General features: G+C 49.6%; 3 protein-coding genes across 14 annotated transcripts in view; 1 reads left to right on the top strand and 2 right to left on the bottom strand.

The window, feature by feature from the left end:
• The window catches only part of rtn4b (reticulon 4b), a 10,089-nt gene extending 3,913 nt beyond the window's left edge, over window positions 1-6,176 (bottom strand). The window contains exons 1-3 of one of the 4 annotated variants that reach the window (XR_012388688.1): window positions 4,932-5,997; window positions 2,528-2,572; window positions 1-1,400 (exon numbers count right to left, since the gene is read on the bottom strand). The exon at window positions 1-1,400 is cut by the window's left edge and continues 103 nt beyond it. Coding sequence is in view for 3 of the 4 variants with exons in the window: in NM_001040335.1 (NP_001035425.1) it covers window positions 342-1,400; window positions 2,528-2,572; window positions 4,932-5,892 (2,065 nt within the window). In the remaining variant the exon portion in view is untranslated. 4 annotated transcript variants of the gene reach the window in all.
• Window positions 6,177-7,581: 1,405 nt separating this feature from the next.
• prorsd1 (prolyl-tRNA synthetase domain containing 1) lies at window positions 7,582-9,433 on the top strand. Its single transcript, NM_200642.2, has 3 exons — window positions 7,582-7,670; window positions 7,793-7,962; window positions 8,386-9,433. The coding sequence occupies exons 2-3, from the start codon at window positions 7,828-7,830 to the stop codon at window positions 8,803-8,805; spliced, it is 555 nt and encodes a 184-aa protein (NP_956936.2). The 5' UTR covers window positions 7,582-7,670; window positions 7,793-7,827; the 3' UTR covers window positions 8,806-9,433.
• The window catches only part of ccdc88ab (coiled-coil domain containing 88Ab), a 31,364-nt gene continuing 27,719 nt past the window's right edge, over window positions 8,856-12,500 (bottom strand). For all 9 annotated transcript variants that reach the window (XM_073920417.1, XM_073920413.1, XM_073920411.1 and 6 more), the window contains one exon: window positions 8,856-9,204. Coding sequence is in view for 3 of the 9 variants with exons in the window: in XM_073920414.1 (XP_073776515.1) it covers window positions 9,110-9,204 (95 nt within the window). In the remaining 6 variants the exon portion in view is untranslated. The remainder of the gene's footprint in view (window positions 9,205-12,500) is intronic.

The raw sequence follows: 12,500 nt of genomic DNA on the forward strand, positions 1-12,500 counted from the left end.
ACAGCAGTGCTGGAGTAATAGAGGAGGCGGAGCAGGAGGAGGAGGAGTGTACACACACACACACACACAGACACACACACACACCAGCGGATCAGTGCTGTACGCGGAGCGGAGCATCCTCCAGTGCGGGCGGTGGGGAGGTGGACATGTAGAGAGCAGCTCGTCTGGAGCACTGGAGGCAGATGCAGGAGCAGACAGAGCTGACAGACAGGGGACGACACGTCATGCAGACACCACGATGGAGAGGAGAACTCAGAGGAACAGACAGAAGAGGAGGGGTGGATAAAGGGGTGGAGGGAGGGATGGATGATGGAGATGCTGCTGTATCTGAGCTGGTGTACCTGCTGTGGGATCGGCCGGAGCTCCAGCGGTGTGTCCTGCAGGACAGGTCTGCTGTACGTCTGACCGCTCCTCTCCATCCGCAGGACCTCCACCTTCAGCCGGGCTGAGCAGACAGGTGGAGCTCTGCTTCTGCTCTGGAGCCTCCGCAGCTTCAGGAGGTGGAGCGGTGATGGAGGTCAGGCCGTCCTGCAGCTCCACAAACTCCTCCGCAGCTCCTGCCGCCGGCCGCTCCACAAACTCAAACTCCTCAGAAGACGACGGCTCCTGCTCCTCGTCTGCCGCGTTGATGTGTGTGTGCGAGTGTGTGTTCTCTGAGTGTTTCTGCTGCTCCGCATCCAGCACCGGGGAGAAGGAGTCCGCTGATGGGCTGGAGTCCCAGAGCTCCACATGCGGCCCGCTGGAGAACTGCAGACCCTGGAGCAGCTCTGCCGGAGCGTCGGTCTGCTGCTGCGGCGGCGGCGGGAGAGTCTGTGTGTGCGCCGGCGCCTCCTGTAGGAGATCCAGCACAGTGCACCCCTGCTGTGACTCCTGCTGCACCTGCTTTTCCAGCTGTGCCTGCGCCTCCTGCTGCACCTCCTGCTGCACATCCTGCTGCACCTTCTCCACGGCACGCGCCTCCGTCTCCTCCACCATCTCGCGCAGAAGCAGGATCCTGGAGTCGGGGCTGCCGGCCGCAGACAGCGGGGGGTTCGGGGAGCAGCGGTGGGCCGGGCTGCAGTCAGGGCTGCCCTCTGAGGAGCCGGAGTCCAGTTTCTCTGGGTTCAGCGGGGAGGACTGCAGGATGTCGGGCAGAGCCACTGGCCGCTGCTCAGGGTTCGGGGGCTCAGCGGCGGACAGTGCTCCTGGGGTCTGCAGATCCTCATATGCATCCTGGAGCAGGTCTGGAGACGGGCTGTCCGACACCGACCTCGACTCCTCCAGTCCTGCAGAACTCTTCATCTCCAGCATGAGGTCATCATCTGATGGACTGAGCAGATCCGGGTCAGAGGTCGCTGAGGGCTCTCGTCCAAACGCATCCATGGCGAGACCAGCGGACGACACGAGCGAACGGCAGCGTTCTGCGGATCAGACGAACAAATGAGCGACTAGCGGACACAACAGCTAGCGGACGAGACTGCCTAGGGCACAACCCTGAGGAGGATAAGCTAGATCATCATACCCTAACCCTAACGATGATGAGTAATTAGAGGAGCCCCTCAGGCCATAACCCTTAATTAGACAAGCTCGTCATACCCGAACCCTCCAGCAGGAGCAGCAGCAGCGCTGTCCTGATCCTCAATAACTGATCAGCTAAACCTGCTAAAGCCAGATGATGATGATGATGATGATGATGGTGATGGTGGTGGTGGTGACACTCTTCAGGGTCAGTGTGTGTGTAATGAGGAGTATCTGAGCCGCTGTAGAGACTCCCTGACAGAACGCTGAACCGTACAGACCGACTGGAGGGCGACTGAGCAGACGAGAAGCTCGACAGCACGTGTCATGTTAGCCCTCATCAATAATTTCAGGAGACGTTCAGCAGCAGGGCGGACTCTGCATGAGGGCTAATATCGCCAGCATCAGTGCCAAAGATGATCACCAATAACCATCAAGTTACTGAATTACTGACAGAAGATTTCCTACTAGCATGATGAACGCCAGCACGTGCTAATCCACCAGCAGCTGAGGAATTATAATGACAGAAGCTCAGCATCATGTCACTGCAACGGGCACTACACAGCCCAAACACTGATCTGTGCACACCTGATCCAGACCAACACATCTGAACACTCCTACATCAAGACATGATCGATAAAGTGCTGTTTCCAGAAATAATGAGTGAACATTGAGTGATTCTCCCTAAAACAAGCAGAATAATCTGACAATGGGGAGAGGAATAATCTGGTTTTCACTGTTAAATATTATTATTATTCCTCTTCCCCCAGTGGCAGATTATTCTGCTTAATTCAGGGAGAAACTCTCTCAATGTTCACTCATTATTTCTGAAAACAGCACTGTATTATTCTGCTGGTCTAGAAATGCTTCTTGGTTAGGAGTTTACAGATATTTGGGCTGGACCAGGACACAAGCTGAGAGCAGCATTACCTGCAGTGTGTCAGCTCTGAGATTATTAGTGTACGTCAGCAGTACGAGCAGTGTAAAACACAGCGCACACACACCAGCACAGAGTGAAGGAGAAGCGTACCTGACGGAAGAGTCTGGAAGACGGAGACGGAAACTTCAGGCTCTCCTGAAAAACAACAACAGTAGAGTGTTTACCACAGATCCTCCATCAGCAGACTGACCGTACACACCTCATCTGAGCACTATAACACCTAATCAATAAAGAGCATCAGCTGTCTGTGTGTGTGTGTGTGTGTGTGTGTGTGTGTAGGTCAGATCAGAGTGTTCAGGAATGATGACTGACACCAGCGTTGGGCCAGAACTCAACCACACACTTGCAGCATCACTGTAATCGCCACTGATCAAACACAGTCTGACATGAGCGGTCTGACCATGATAAGCACTGTCCGTCACTGCGACTGATCGTCAGTGTTCGTGCACATTAGTCGTCTGCTCTGTCCACACTTTGTGCATTTTGTTAACTAGATAACTGCTACACCAGAGATCGCGTTAACCGAATATTTAATATTTTGATTATGCACAGGAAAGCACCCAGTTCAGGTCGACGCAGACAAGGCGGAAGATATGAGTTAAGGCAAATACACCTAGTTATATTTTTATTTTTCAAGTTATGTTCTTATCTTAGCCGGAATTATATTTTGTAATATGTTTTGTTGTTTATATCTGCCGTTGTTCAGGCACAAATTGTCGAGTTTTAATTTGAAAAAAAGAAAACATGAAATAAATTAGAGTTAGTGTTTTTGTTCATTTGTCAAATAAATAAATTAATAATTTAGCCTTTAAGCTCATCATGCAAGTTCACGATTAAAATATGAATAGAAAAGCAATTAAAATATGCAAATTAAATGACAGGCAGTAATAGGTTATGACGGAATTTTTACAATCCTCTCCGTCAAAATGGTGGACAATGAGAGTCTAACATGACCTCGGTGCTACACCTCGCGGAATACTCCAATATCTCGTCCTTTAATTAAACCTTTTGTCACGTTGCTCTTCCGCATAAAGCAACACTAACTTGAAGAGACAGACCCAAAACTGAAGATGTGTCAGGTGTCTTGATTTCTGTTGAACATTACAGCAGATATCTTGAAGAAAGCTGTAGCCTGTGTTTAACAGTAGAAACTCAATAGGTTTGGAACGAGGGTGAGGAAATGATGACAGGATTAATTTTTTTGAGTCAGGGGTGCCCAAACTCGGTCCTGGAGGGGGTCCTGCATATTCTACTTCCAAGCCCAATTAAACACACCTGAATCAGCTGATCAAGCCCTTTATAGGTATACTACACACTTCCATCGAGGTGTGTTGAAGGAAGTTCCAGGACCGAGTTTGGGCACTCCTGATCAAAGTGGAAGTGCACACAGGTCTGAAATCAGTGCGCAGTGTGGACGTCAGGGTTAGTGTCTCCCCCTAGTGCCCAGTGAGGGAAAACAGCATCCACCTGAAATAACCTGATAACCGCATCAGGCAGACATACAGGGGATATTCACCTTGTACCAAAAACACCACACATTCTAGACCATATACTGCACAATTACAACAACACAGCAGGACTGAGCTCATTGCTGGAGGAGTGTGTCTGTCTACACACACACACACACACACACACACACACACACACACACACACACACACACACACACACACACACACCTGACTACAGACCACAGTAGCAGAAACACACATTATTAATTAGGGACAGCTGAGCTCAGTGCTGTAAACTCACACACGCAGAATCAACAACATATCTGTCAGCATCACGTGTGTGTGTGTGTGTGTGTGTGTGTGTGTGTGTGTGTGTGTGTGTGAGTTTAAAATAAAATCAGTGTTCATTACTCCAGTCTGCTGAAACTAAATCTGAACATCTGAACATGTGCTCATGATGGGGAAACCAGAGCAAGTCTGATGATCAGGAGAGAGAAGAACTGACAGAAAACACCACAACACCAGCAGAACCCAGCAGAACCCTGCAGAACCAATTCAGCAGTCAGAATAACTGTGCAGACTGACTGATGGAAAACAGCATCTGAAGGGTCACTGTCCACACACACACACACACACACACACACACACACACACACACAAACACACACCAGCAGATAATACATGTTTATCGCTCTGTGCGCGTGTGTGCGCGCGTGCACGCTCTACACCTCTTTATAATAGCGTGTAGTCCTGACGTCCGTCACACACCGTGAGAATATGATATAGGAATATGATATAGATAAATATATATGTGAAATATTTCCTGTAGATGCGGAATCTGCTCTCTGACAGCAGAACAGCGGATGACGCGCGTCTTTGTCCGCCGCAGCGCGAGGGCCGCAGGATCCAACGTTCACACACAATAACACACACACACACACACACACACACACACACACACACACACAGAGAGATCCAATATCAGCAGAAACATACACACTCCCCACCCCACACAAAGGCTCCGTGTGTCGGCGGTTACTCACCGGCCGGCGGCAGCTCTGAGTGCGGCTCTCCGCAGGGCTCGGGCGGGCGGGCGTTGCACGGAGCCGGGCTGCGGTCAGGAGGAGGAGCCGCCGCTGCTGGATGATGAGGAGGAGGAGGAGGAGGACCGCTAACTGGAGGAACGCTGGTCTCTTCGGTTACATCTTCACTAATCTGTGTTAAACTAGTCTCTTCACTTGTCTGTTCAGCACTAGTTATCTCAGTTATCGGTTCAGGACTAACGCTGGTTACTCCGGCTGTCTGCGTTAAACTAGTCTCTTCACTTATTTGTGGATCAGGCTTTAGCTCACTTACCTGTTCAGGACTAGTTACCTCAGTTATCTGTGTTAAACTAGTTTCTTCAGTTACTTGTGTTGAACTAGTTACCTCAGTTATCTGTGGATCAACCCTTACCTCAGTTACCTGTTCAGGACTAGTTGCTTCAGTTGGTAATGTTAAACTAGTGTCTTCGGTTATCTGTGTTACCTCAGTTATATGTGGATCAGCCTTTACCTCAGTAACATGTTCAGGACTAGTACTAGTTACCTCAGTAACCTGTTCAGGACTAGTTACCACAGTTGTTTGTGTTAAACTTATATCAGTCTGTTCGGTTATCTGTGGATCAGCCTTAGTTATTTGTTCAGCACTAACGTTAGTTAACGTTACCTCAGCTGTCTGCTGAGCTGTATTTACCTCAGTTGTCGGTGTTAAACTAGTCTGTTCAGCACTAGTTACCTCAGTTATCTGTTCAGCACTAGTTACCTCAGCTGTCTGTGGAGCTGTATTTACCTCAGTTATCTGCTGAGTGCTAGTCACTTCAGTAACCTGCTCATCTCTAGTTTCCTCCGCGTCCAGCAGCGGCTCGTCGGCGCGTGTTTGACCGGCTGCGGAGGCTTCATTGCCAGACTCCTCATGCGGCGCGGAGCCCAGTGCGGCGGAGGAGGCTCGGTCTGTGTCCTCCATCGGGAGTTTGTGCGGGTCTGCGGCTGTGGAGGAGGGAGAACCGGCTGCAAGAGCGGCCACTGCGGGAGAACTCAGAACAGCCTCGGGCAGCAAAAAACTTTACTCGCTCCAGCAAAGTGACTAAGCGGAATAATGATGAAACACGCGCGAGAGGTTTGACCAATCAGTGAGCAGCACGGATGATTGATGCTGCCAGTGTCCAATAGAGAGAAGGAGATCAGAAGCCACGCCTCTCTCTCTCTTAGTTCAGTCTACACTCGCTCTATCGCTGCAGATCAGCCCGTGTGTGTGCTCAGAGTGACTCTGCTTTGGGGATGTTGGTGTGTTTTTGCTCCATTGTCCTCCGTTATAATCACATTTATTGATTGTAAAGCCCTGACAGTAGATAATCCTGCACTCCTGACTGCTGCTGGTTCCCCTGCTGGGAAGAGGGACACACATTTGTGTTTATATTAACCCTTACCCTAAGTGTGCTCTGAGAACTCTCTCTCTCTCACACACACACACACACACACACACACGTATGAGATCCAAATGTTTATGTTCATATATTAATTAATCACCTGTTTGTAAATGGTTTGTCTCTAAAAGTGAGAGGGCTGTATCCCCGCTGCACCCCTGGACAACACTATATATAAACTCCAACAGATTCCAGCAGTCCTGCATATATATATACATGTGGTGCTGGTCATGTTACAGGTGTGTGTGTGTGTGTGTGTGTGTGTGTGTGTGTGTGTGTACAGTATGTTCTGTGTTTACTGTACGCGGCTCTCTGGAATAACAGATTCTGATTGGTCAATCACAGTATTCCATTGCATGCTCATATTCCCACAACACACCTGCTGTGTAAAACATATGCTGAATAAGTTGGCGGTTCATTTTACTGTGGTGACCCCTGAATAATAAAGGCACTAAGCTGAAAAAAATGAATGAATAATAATGATGATGATGGGGTGATAGTGTGTTCTACAGTGTTGTTTTTCTTTCTGCTTATTGTAAGCTAGTGTGTGTGTGTGTGTGTGTGTGTGTGTGTGTGTGTGTGTGTACAGTAGCTGTGAAACTCCTTCAGACTTCCAGAAGAGCTGCTGAGGAACTCTGAGGAACATCTGCAGCACTCATCACAGCTACAGGGAGACTCCAGTTACTGAGCACTGCTGCACACACACACACACACACACACACACACACACACACACACACACACAACCACACACACACACACACACACACACACACAACCACACACACACACACACACACACACACACACACACACACACAGGAGCTGTGAGCATCAGCAGCACATCTGAATCCTAAATAAAACACACGGTCATCAGCAGGACACTCGATCACGCGTGTGTGTGTGTGTGTGTGTGTGTGTGAGATGACAGGAAGTGTGCAGTACTGTTTCTTAAGTGTGTAAGGTGATCTGTCAGCATACACAGCAGCTCTTATTCACAGCCAGGAGACTCTTGCTCAGTGAACACTGTCAAAACACTCATGATCTGCAGTTCAAGCGTGTAATGAAGAGCGCACACACACACACACACATGATCGAGTGTCCTGCTGATGACCGTGTGTTTTATTTAGGATTTAGATGTGCTGCTGATGCTCACAGCTCCAGTGTGTGTGTGTGTGTGTGTGTGAAACCGGCGGCAGATGGCGCTGCTCCACAACAACCTTCATACCGGAAGTACAGTGGCGTGAAGAGCCGACGTGTGGAGAAAAAAGTGACAGATTTGCACCTATCTGAGGATCTATTTAATCTCAAGTGTTTGGTAACTGATTTATATAATGTCTTTTACGTTCGACTTTAATACTGGTGGTTATTAATAACTATTTTATTCGATTGTAAAAGTTTGATAACTGAAGCCGCCGGTGTTCCTTTGCTCATCGCTAGAGACTCCTGACCAATCGCTGTGGTTCGTTGAAGGCATGGACCAATCAGAGCTCGTTGAGGCGGTGAGTGAAGCTGGTGGAGCCGCGGTGGCGCCTGTCGACCTGAGGAAAGAGTTGGAGGAGTTTCTAAAACGGCTGAACATCGAGACGACCTGCATCGAACACCCAGAGGTCAGAAAACCCCCGAGAGAACACACAGCAGTCCTCAAACACAGCACTCACTGCGGCAGAAGCACATCACCGACCACACACTGCTTATACTAGTCTATCCGGTCATCTGCATTACACTAATCAGTGTATTAAACTGTGTCTGTGTGTTAATGAGTGCTCCAGCACAATGCAGGATCAGTGGACTCTGATGAATGCTGTAGTGTACCTCAGCCTTTACTACAGTAATCTGTGGTGTATTGCACTACAGTAAACGCTACAGCTGCAGAACACAGCAGTACTGGCCCGTCTGACTACATTAGTGCAGCTGTTATGTTACCATAGCAACTGTAGCATCACCACAACAGATCAATCACTGTAGGTGTGTGTGTGCACATGTTCATGTTTCTCTCTCTCTCTCTCTGTGTGTGTGTGTGTGTGCTGCAGGTGTTTACAGTGGAGGAGATGATGCCCCATGTGTCTCACCTGAGCGGTGTCGTCACTAAAAACCTGTTCCTGAAGGATAAGAAGCGGCGTGTGTTCCTGGTGTGTGTGCGTCACGACCGGCCCCTGGCCCTGGGTGAGCTGTCCCGCCGGCTGGGGGCCCCGAATCTGCGCCTGGCGGAGAAGCGTCTGCTGCTGGAGAAGCTGAGGGTCCGGCAGGGCTGCGTGACCCCGCTGGCACTGTTCCTGGACACCGAGCGCAGCGTGACGGCGGTGCTGGACCGAGAGCTGACCCACGGCGGACACACACACATACACTGCCACCCCATGACCAACAGCGCCACCATGGGGATCACACCCGCCGACCTGCTGCGCTTCCTGGAGGAGACCCAGCACACACCCGTCATCCTGAGCTTCGACTGAGTGTGTGTGTGTGTGTGTGTGTGTGTGAAATAAAGCATCCGCAGTCAGACTGAACACATCACATTAATTTATGAAAAGAGGAATGATGCAGCTGGAGACGCTCACACTGGACTAACACAGCGCTCTTCACCATGATTTGGCACACACACACACACACACACACACACACACACACACACACACACACACACACGGCCTGTATTTTTTGGTCTTTCAGGGTTTTGGTGACGCATCTGCAGTGCCATGAGTCTCTCTCTCACACACACACACACACACACACACACACACACAGGTTGTGCTCGTGTCAGTGGTGTTCTGCTCCATCCAGAGGAATAATCCTTGATTCAAGGAAAGACGAGACGCTGCTGCGGTCAGAGGAGGAGTGGAGGACGGGACCCGCTGATGGAGAGACAGGAGACACAACAGGAGATTAGAGCTCAACACACACACACACACACACACTCAAACAATCTCAAACACATTCACAAATGGAGAGGTATAATTGTGTGTGTGTGTGTGTTTCCTTAGTAAACTTCAGCATTGTGCCTTGTTCAAACACTTACAGGAGTTTGTGTGTGTGCACTGTCCATCCTCAGAACTCACAAAAATAAAACAACCAATCAGCTGATGAGTGGGTGTGGTCAATGTTTGACTGGGTGTGGTCAGCTGATGAGTGGGTGTGGTCAGTTGAGCTCATTTAATCACCATGTATGACAAGCACTCACACACACACACCCTGCCCACTGGAGTGTAAGCATGTGTGTGTCGTCGCTGTTTCTTCTGTAATGTGGTGTAAATCAGCAGCAGGTGTTCTACAGTGATGACCGATACTCCTCATCATGGGTACTGCTTCAATCTCAGTGGGGGTTTCCTGTTCCTCTAGCCTGGTCACGGTTACCCGGCTGCTCTAGGCTCATTACAGGCCCTGTAGAATGTGAAGTCTGGCCATGATCTGATCTAAACACTAATATAAGAACACTACACAGTAACTACACTGAGGTACGATTACACACACACACACACACACCTGCGCTGGGGTTCTCCACCGTACTGGCGTATACGTAACCAGTACTTCATCTGACTGATCTCCAGCACACGGCGAGGGCAGAGCTCATCGAGGGGTCTGGAGCTGTGAGGGACGGGATCTACACCTCCAGTCACACTCATTATTCATTATTTACTCTTACATTACTCCATCACGAGTATTTGATCTCGTGCACCATAAACGTTCAATATTTGCTTCTGAAGCCTTGATTGATGATGGCAGAGGTCAGACGGCTCCTGTAGTTCTTCTCCAGGTATCTGGCCCACTCCTCCTCAGATCTCCTCTAGATCTGTCAGGTTTCAGCTTCCTCTAAAGGTTTTTCCTCTAATGCTCTGACTGAGGGAGGGAGGCTTTCGCTGATTCTGGACCATTCTAAGCTTCACTGATACCCCAGGAGGAGAGGTCTTCCATGGGGCCCAGTCTGAGGGACACTGGCGCTCATCATCAGCCTCCTCCATTCTCTGACAGCGGCTCCAACAGCTGATCTCTCTTCACCAAGCTGCTGGGCAATTCCCCCGAGCCCGTTCCAGCTTCGTGAAGCTCTGCAGTTTTCTCCTGTGCTTCCTGACAGCTCTTTGGTTTTGCCCATGTTGCTACTGAGACCTTTACTGATGGTGAGGTGCACACACACACACACACACACACACACACACACACACACACACACACACACACACACACGCGGGCGTCTAGATGAGCTCAGACAGGAGCTGCTGATCATGAGCAGAGTAAAGCTGGAATAATTACAGCCTAAACAACAGGTCATTCATAAACAAACTGAATAAATCATACAGGGTGATTTCTGGAGTTACAGTGGAAATGCAGCTCTGCTGAACACTCCAGAACCTCCATGAGCTCTGAGTACATCCTGAAAAACCACAGCAGAGAAACACTCGCTGACCCAGCTGTGGTCACCTCTCACCTTTGAGGAGCCGCATCTCAAATCTAGCGTAATAAAGCGCAAACTGGGGCTATCAGTCATTCAGGGTGGGGCTATCATCAGTCAATCAGGGCGGGGCTATCAGTCATTCAGGGCGTGGCTATCAGTCAATCAGGGCGTGGCTATCAGTCATTCAGGGCGGGGCTATCAGTCAATCAGGGCGTGGCTATCAGTCATTCAGGGCTATCAGTCAATCAGGGTGGGGCTATCAGTCAATCAGGGCAGGGCTATCAGTCATTTGGGGCGGGGTTCAGTCTTTTAGGGCGTGTGTGCTGCAGCAGAGGGAGCTGACGGTGATTCTGCTGGACAGGAAAATCCTCCACAACTGAGTGTAAAGTGCCAATCAAACCCTCCTCCCATCTACAATCATCCAATCAGATCCCGGAGGCTGAGATCATGCTCCGCCCTACACTTCATCATCTGCCTCCAGGAAACTCCAGTCTCCAGCAGGGTTGAGCTCCTGTGGCGGCGGCGCTCTACATCCAGCACTGAGCACACGTTAAATCAAACACACAGAGCTGGCGGAGTACAGGGAAGCCGTTTATTACAAATCATTAAAGATAGAGAAGAAGAAGAAGAAGAGGAGGAGGAGGAGGTGATTGTGTGTGTGGACGGCTTGTGTTGAGTAAACCATTTAATGCACCAGTCGGTTCATCACCAGACTACAATAATGCACTGCTCTCATGTAAACAAACACACACACACATGCACGCACACACGCACACACACATGATTGAAGACACAAACATGCAGGAGAACAGAAACACACCAACACCGCTCGTGTCTTAATAAATAATCCTGGATGTTGATGCACAGCAATGTATTTTGCATTTTGAAAGGCCGGATTGTCTCATTGGCTGATCCTGATTGGTGAGTTTTGTGAACAGCATCATGGGTAATGTAGTGTTTTCTACATGAACTCCACTACTGAACAGAGGTTTTAAAATAAGTGAAGTGAAAATGAACAGATGACACACACGTACATGCACGCACGCAAGCGCACACACACACACACACACACACACACACACACACACACACACACACACACACACACACACACACACACACACACACACACACACACACACACACACGCACACACACACACACACACACTTTAAGTAATGCAAATGCTCCATAGTCAGATGCTCCTCAGTCCAGGGCAGCTGTGAGTCTGCTGTAGTGCTGAGCGACTGAACAGACTCGTGTCCGGGTCAGGAGCTCAGTGGCCAGAGAGACGGCGCAGGCGCATGCTGAACGCTGTATTCATGATGTGTCCATGTTAAGCTGGAGATTGAGTCTGTACGTGTTTGTGACGGTGGTGATGATGTGACTGCTGGTTATTCCAGCAACACCAGCGAGGGTCACTCCAGCTTAGGGTTCCAGTTTGATGAGCAGGTAAAAGACTGGAGCTCAGTTCTGTAATCTAATGTTTACAGTGTAAGTGTGGTATTGGCTAATCTCTGTCCAGCATTAGTCAGATCTCCTCCAGATTGTCCACCGCTGCTGCTCATCCAAGCCGTCTGTGGATTTGATCAGATCAGACACAGCGGTGAACTGAGCTCTGTCTGCTGCAGATCTGGTGCGCTCCTAACACCGTAAGCCCCGGTCAGATCACTCGATGTGTGTTGTCGGTTTTGAAAGTCCGCATGTCAGATTATGCTAATCAAATCCCTTTTACTGTCGCAGCAGCAGCAGCAGCAGCAC

This window comes from Danio rerio, chromosome 13 (assembly GCF_049306965.1).
Source record: "Danio rerio strain Tuebingen ecotype United States chromosome 13, GRCz12tu, whole genome shotgun sequence".
NCBI classification, from domain to species: Eukaryota; Metazoa; Chordata; class Actinopteri; order Cypriniformes; family Danionidae; genus Danio; species Danio rerio.

Bases quoted from the DNA above. Each gene is read 5' to 3' on its own strand.
- prorsd1 (NM_200642.2), top strand. From the start codon at position 7,828: ATGGACCAATCAGAGCTCGTTGAGGCGGTGAGTGAAGCTGGTGGAGCC. The intron at 7,963-8,385 runs GTCAGAAAACCC...TGTGTGCTGCAG, and splicing joins CCTGCATCGAACACCCAGAG to GTGTTTACAGTGGAGGAGAT.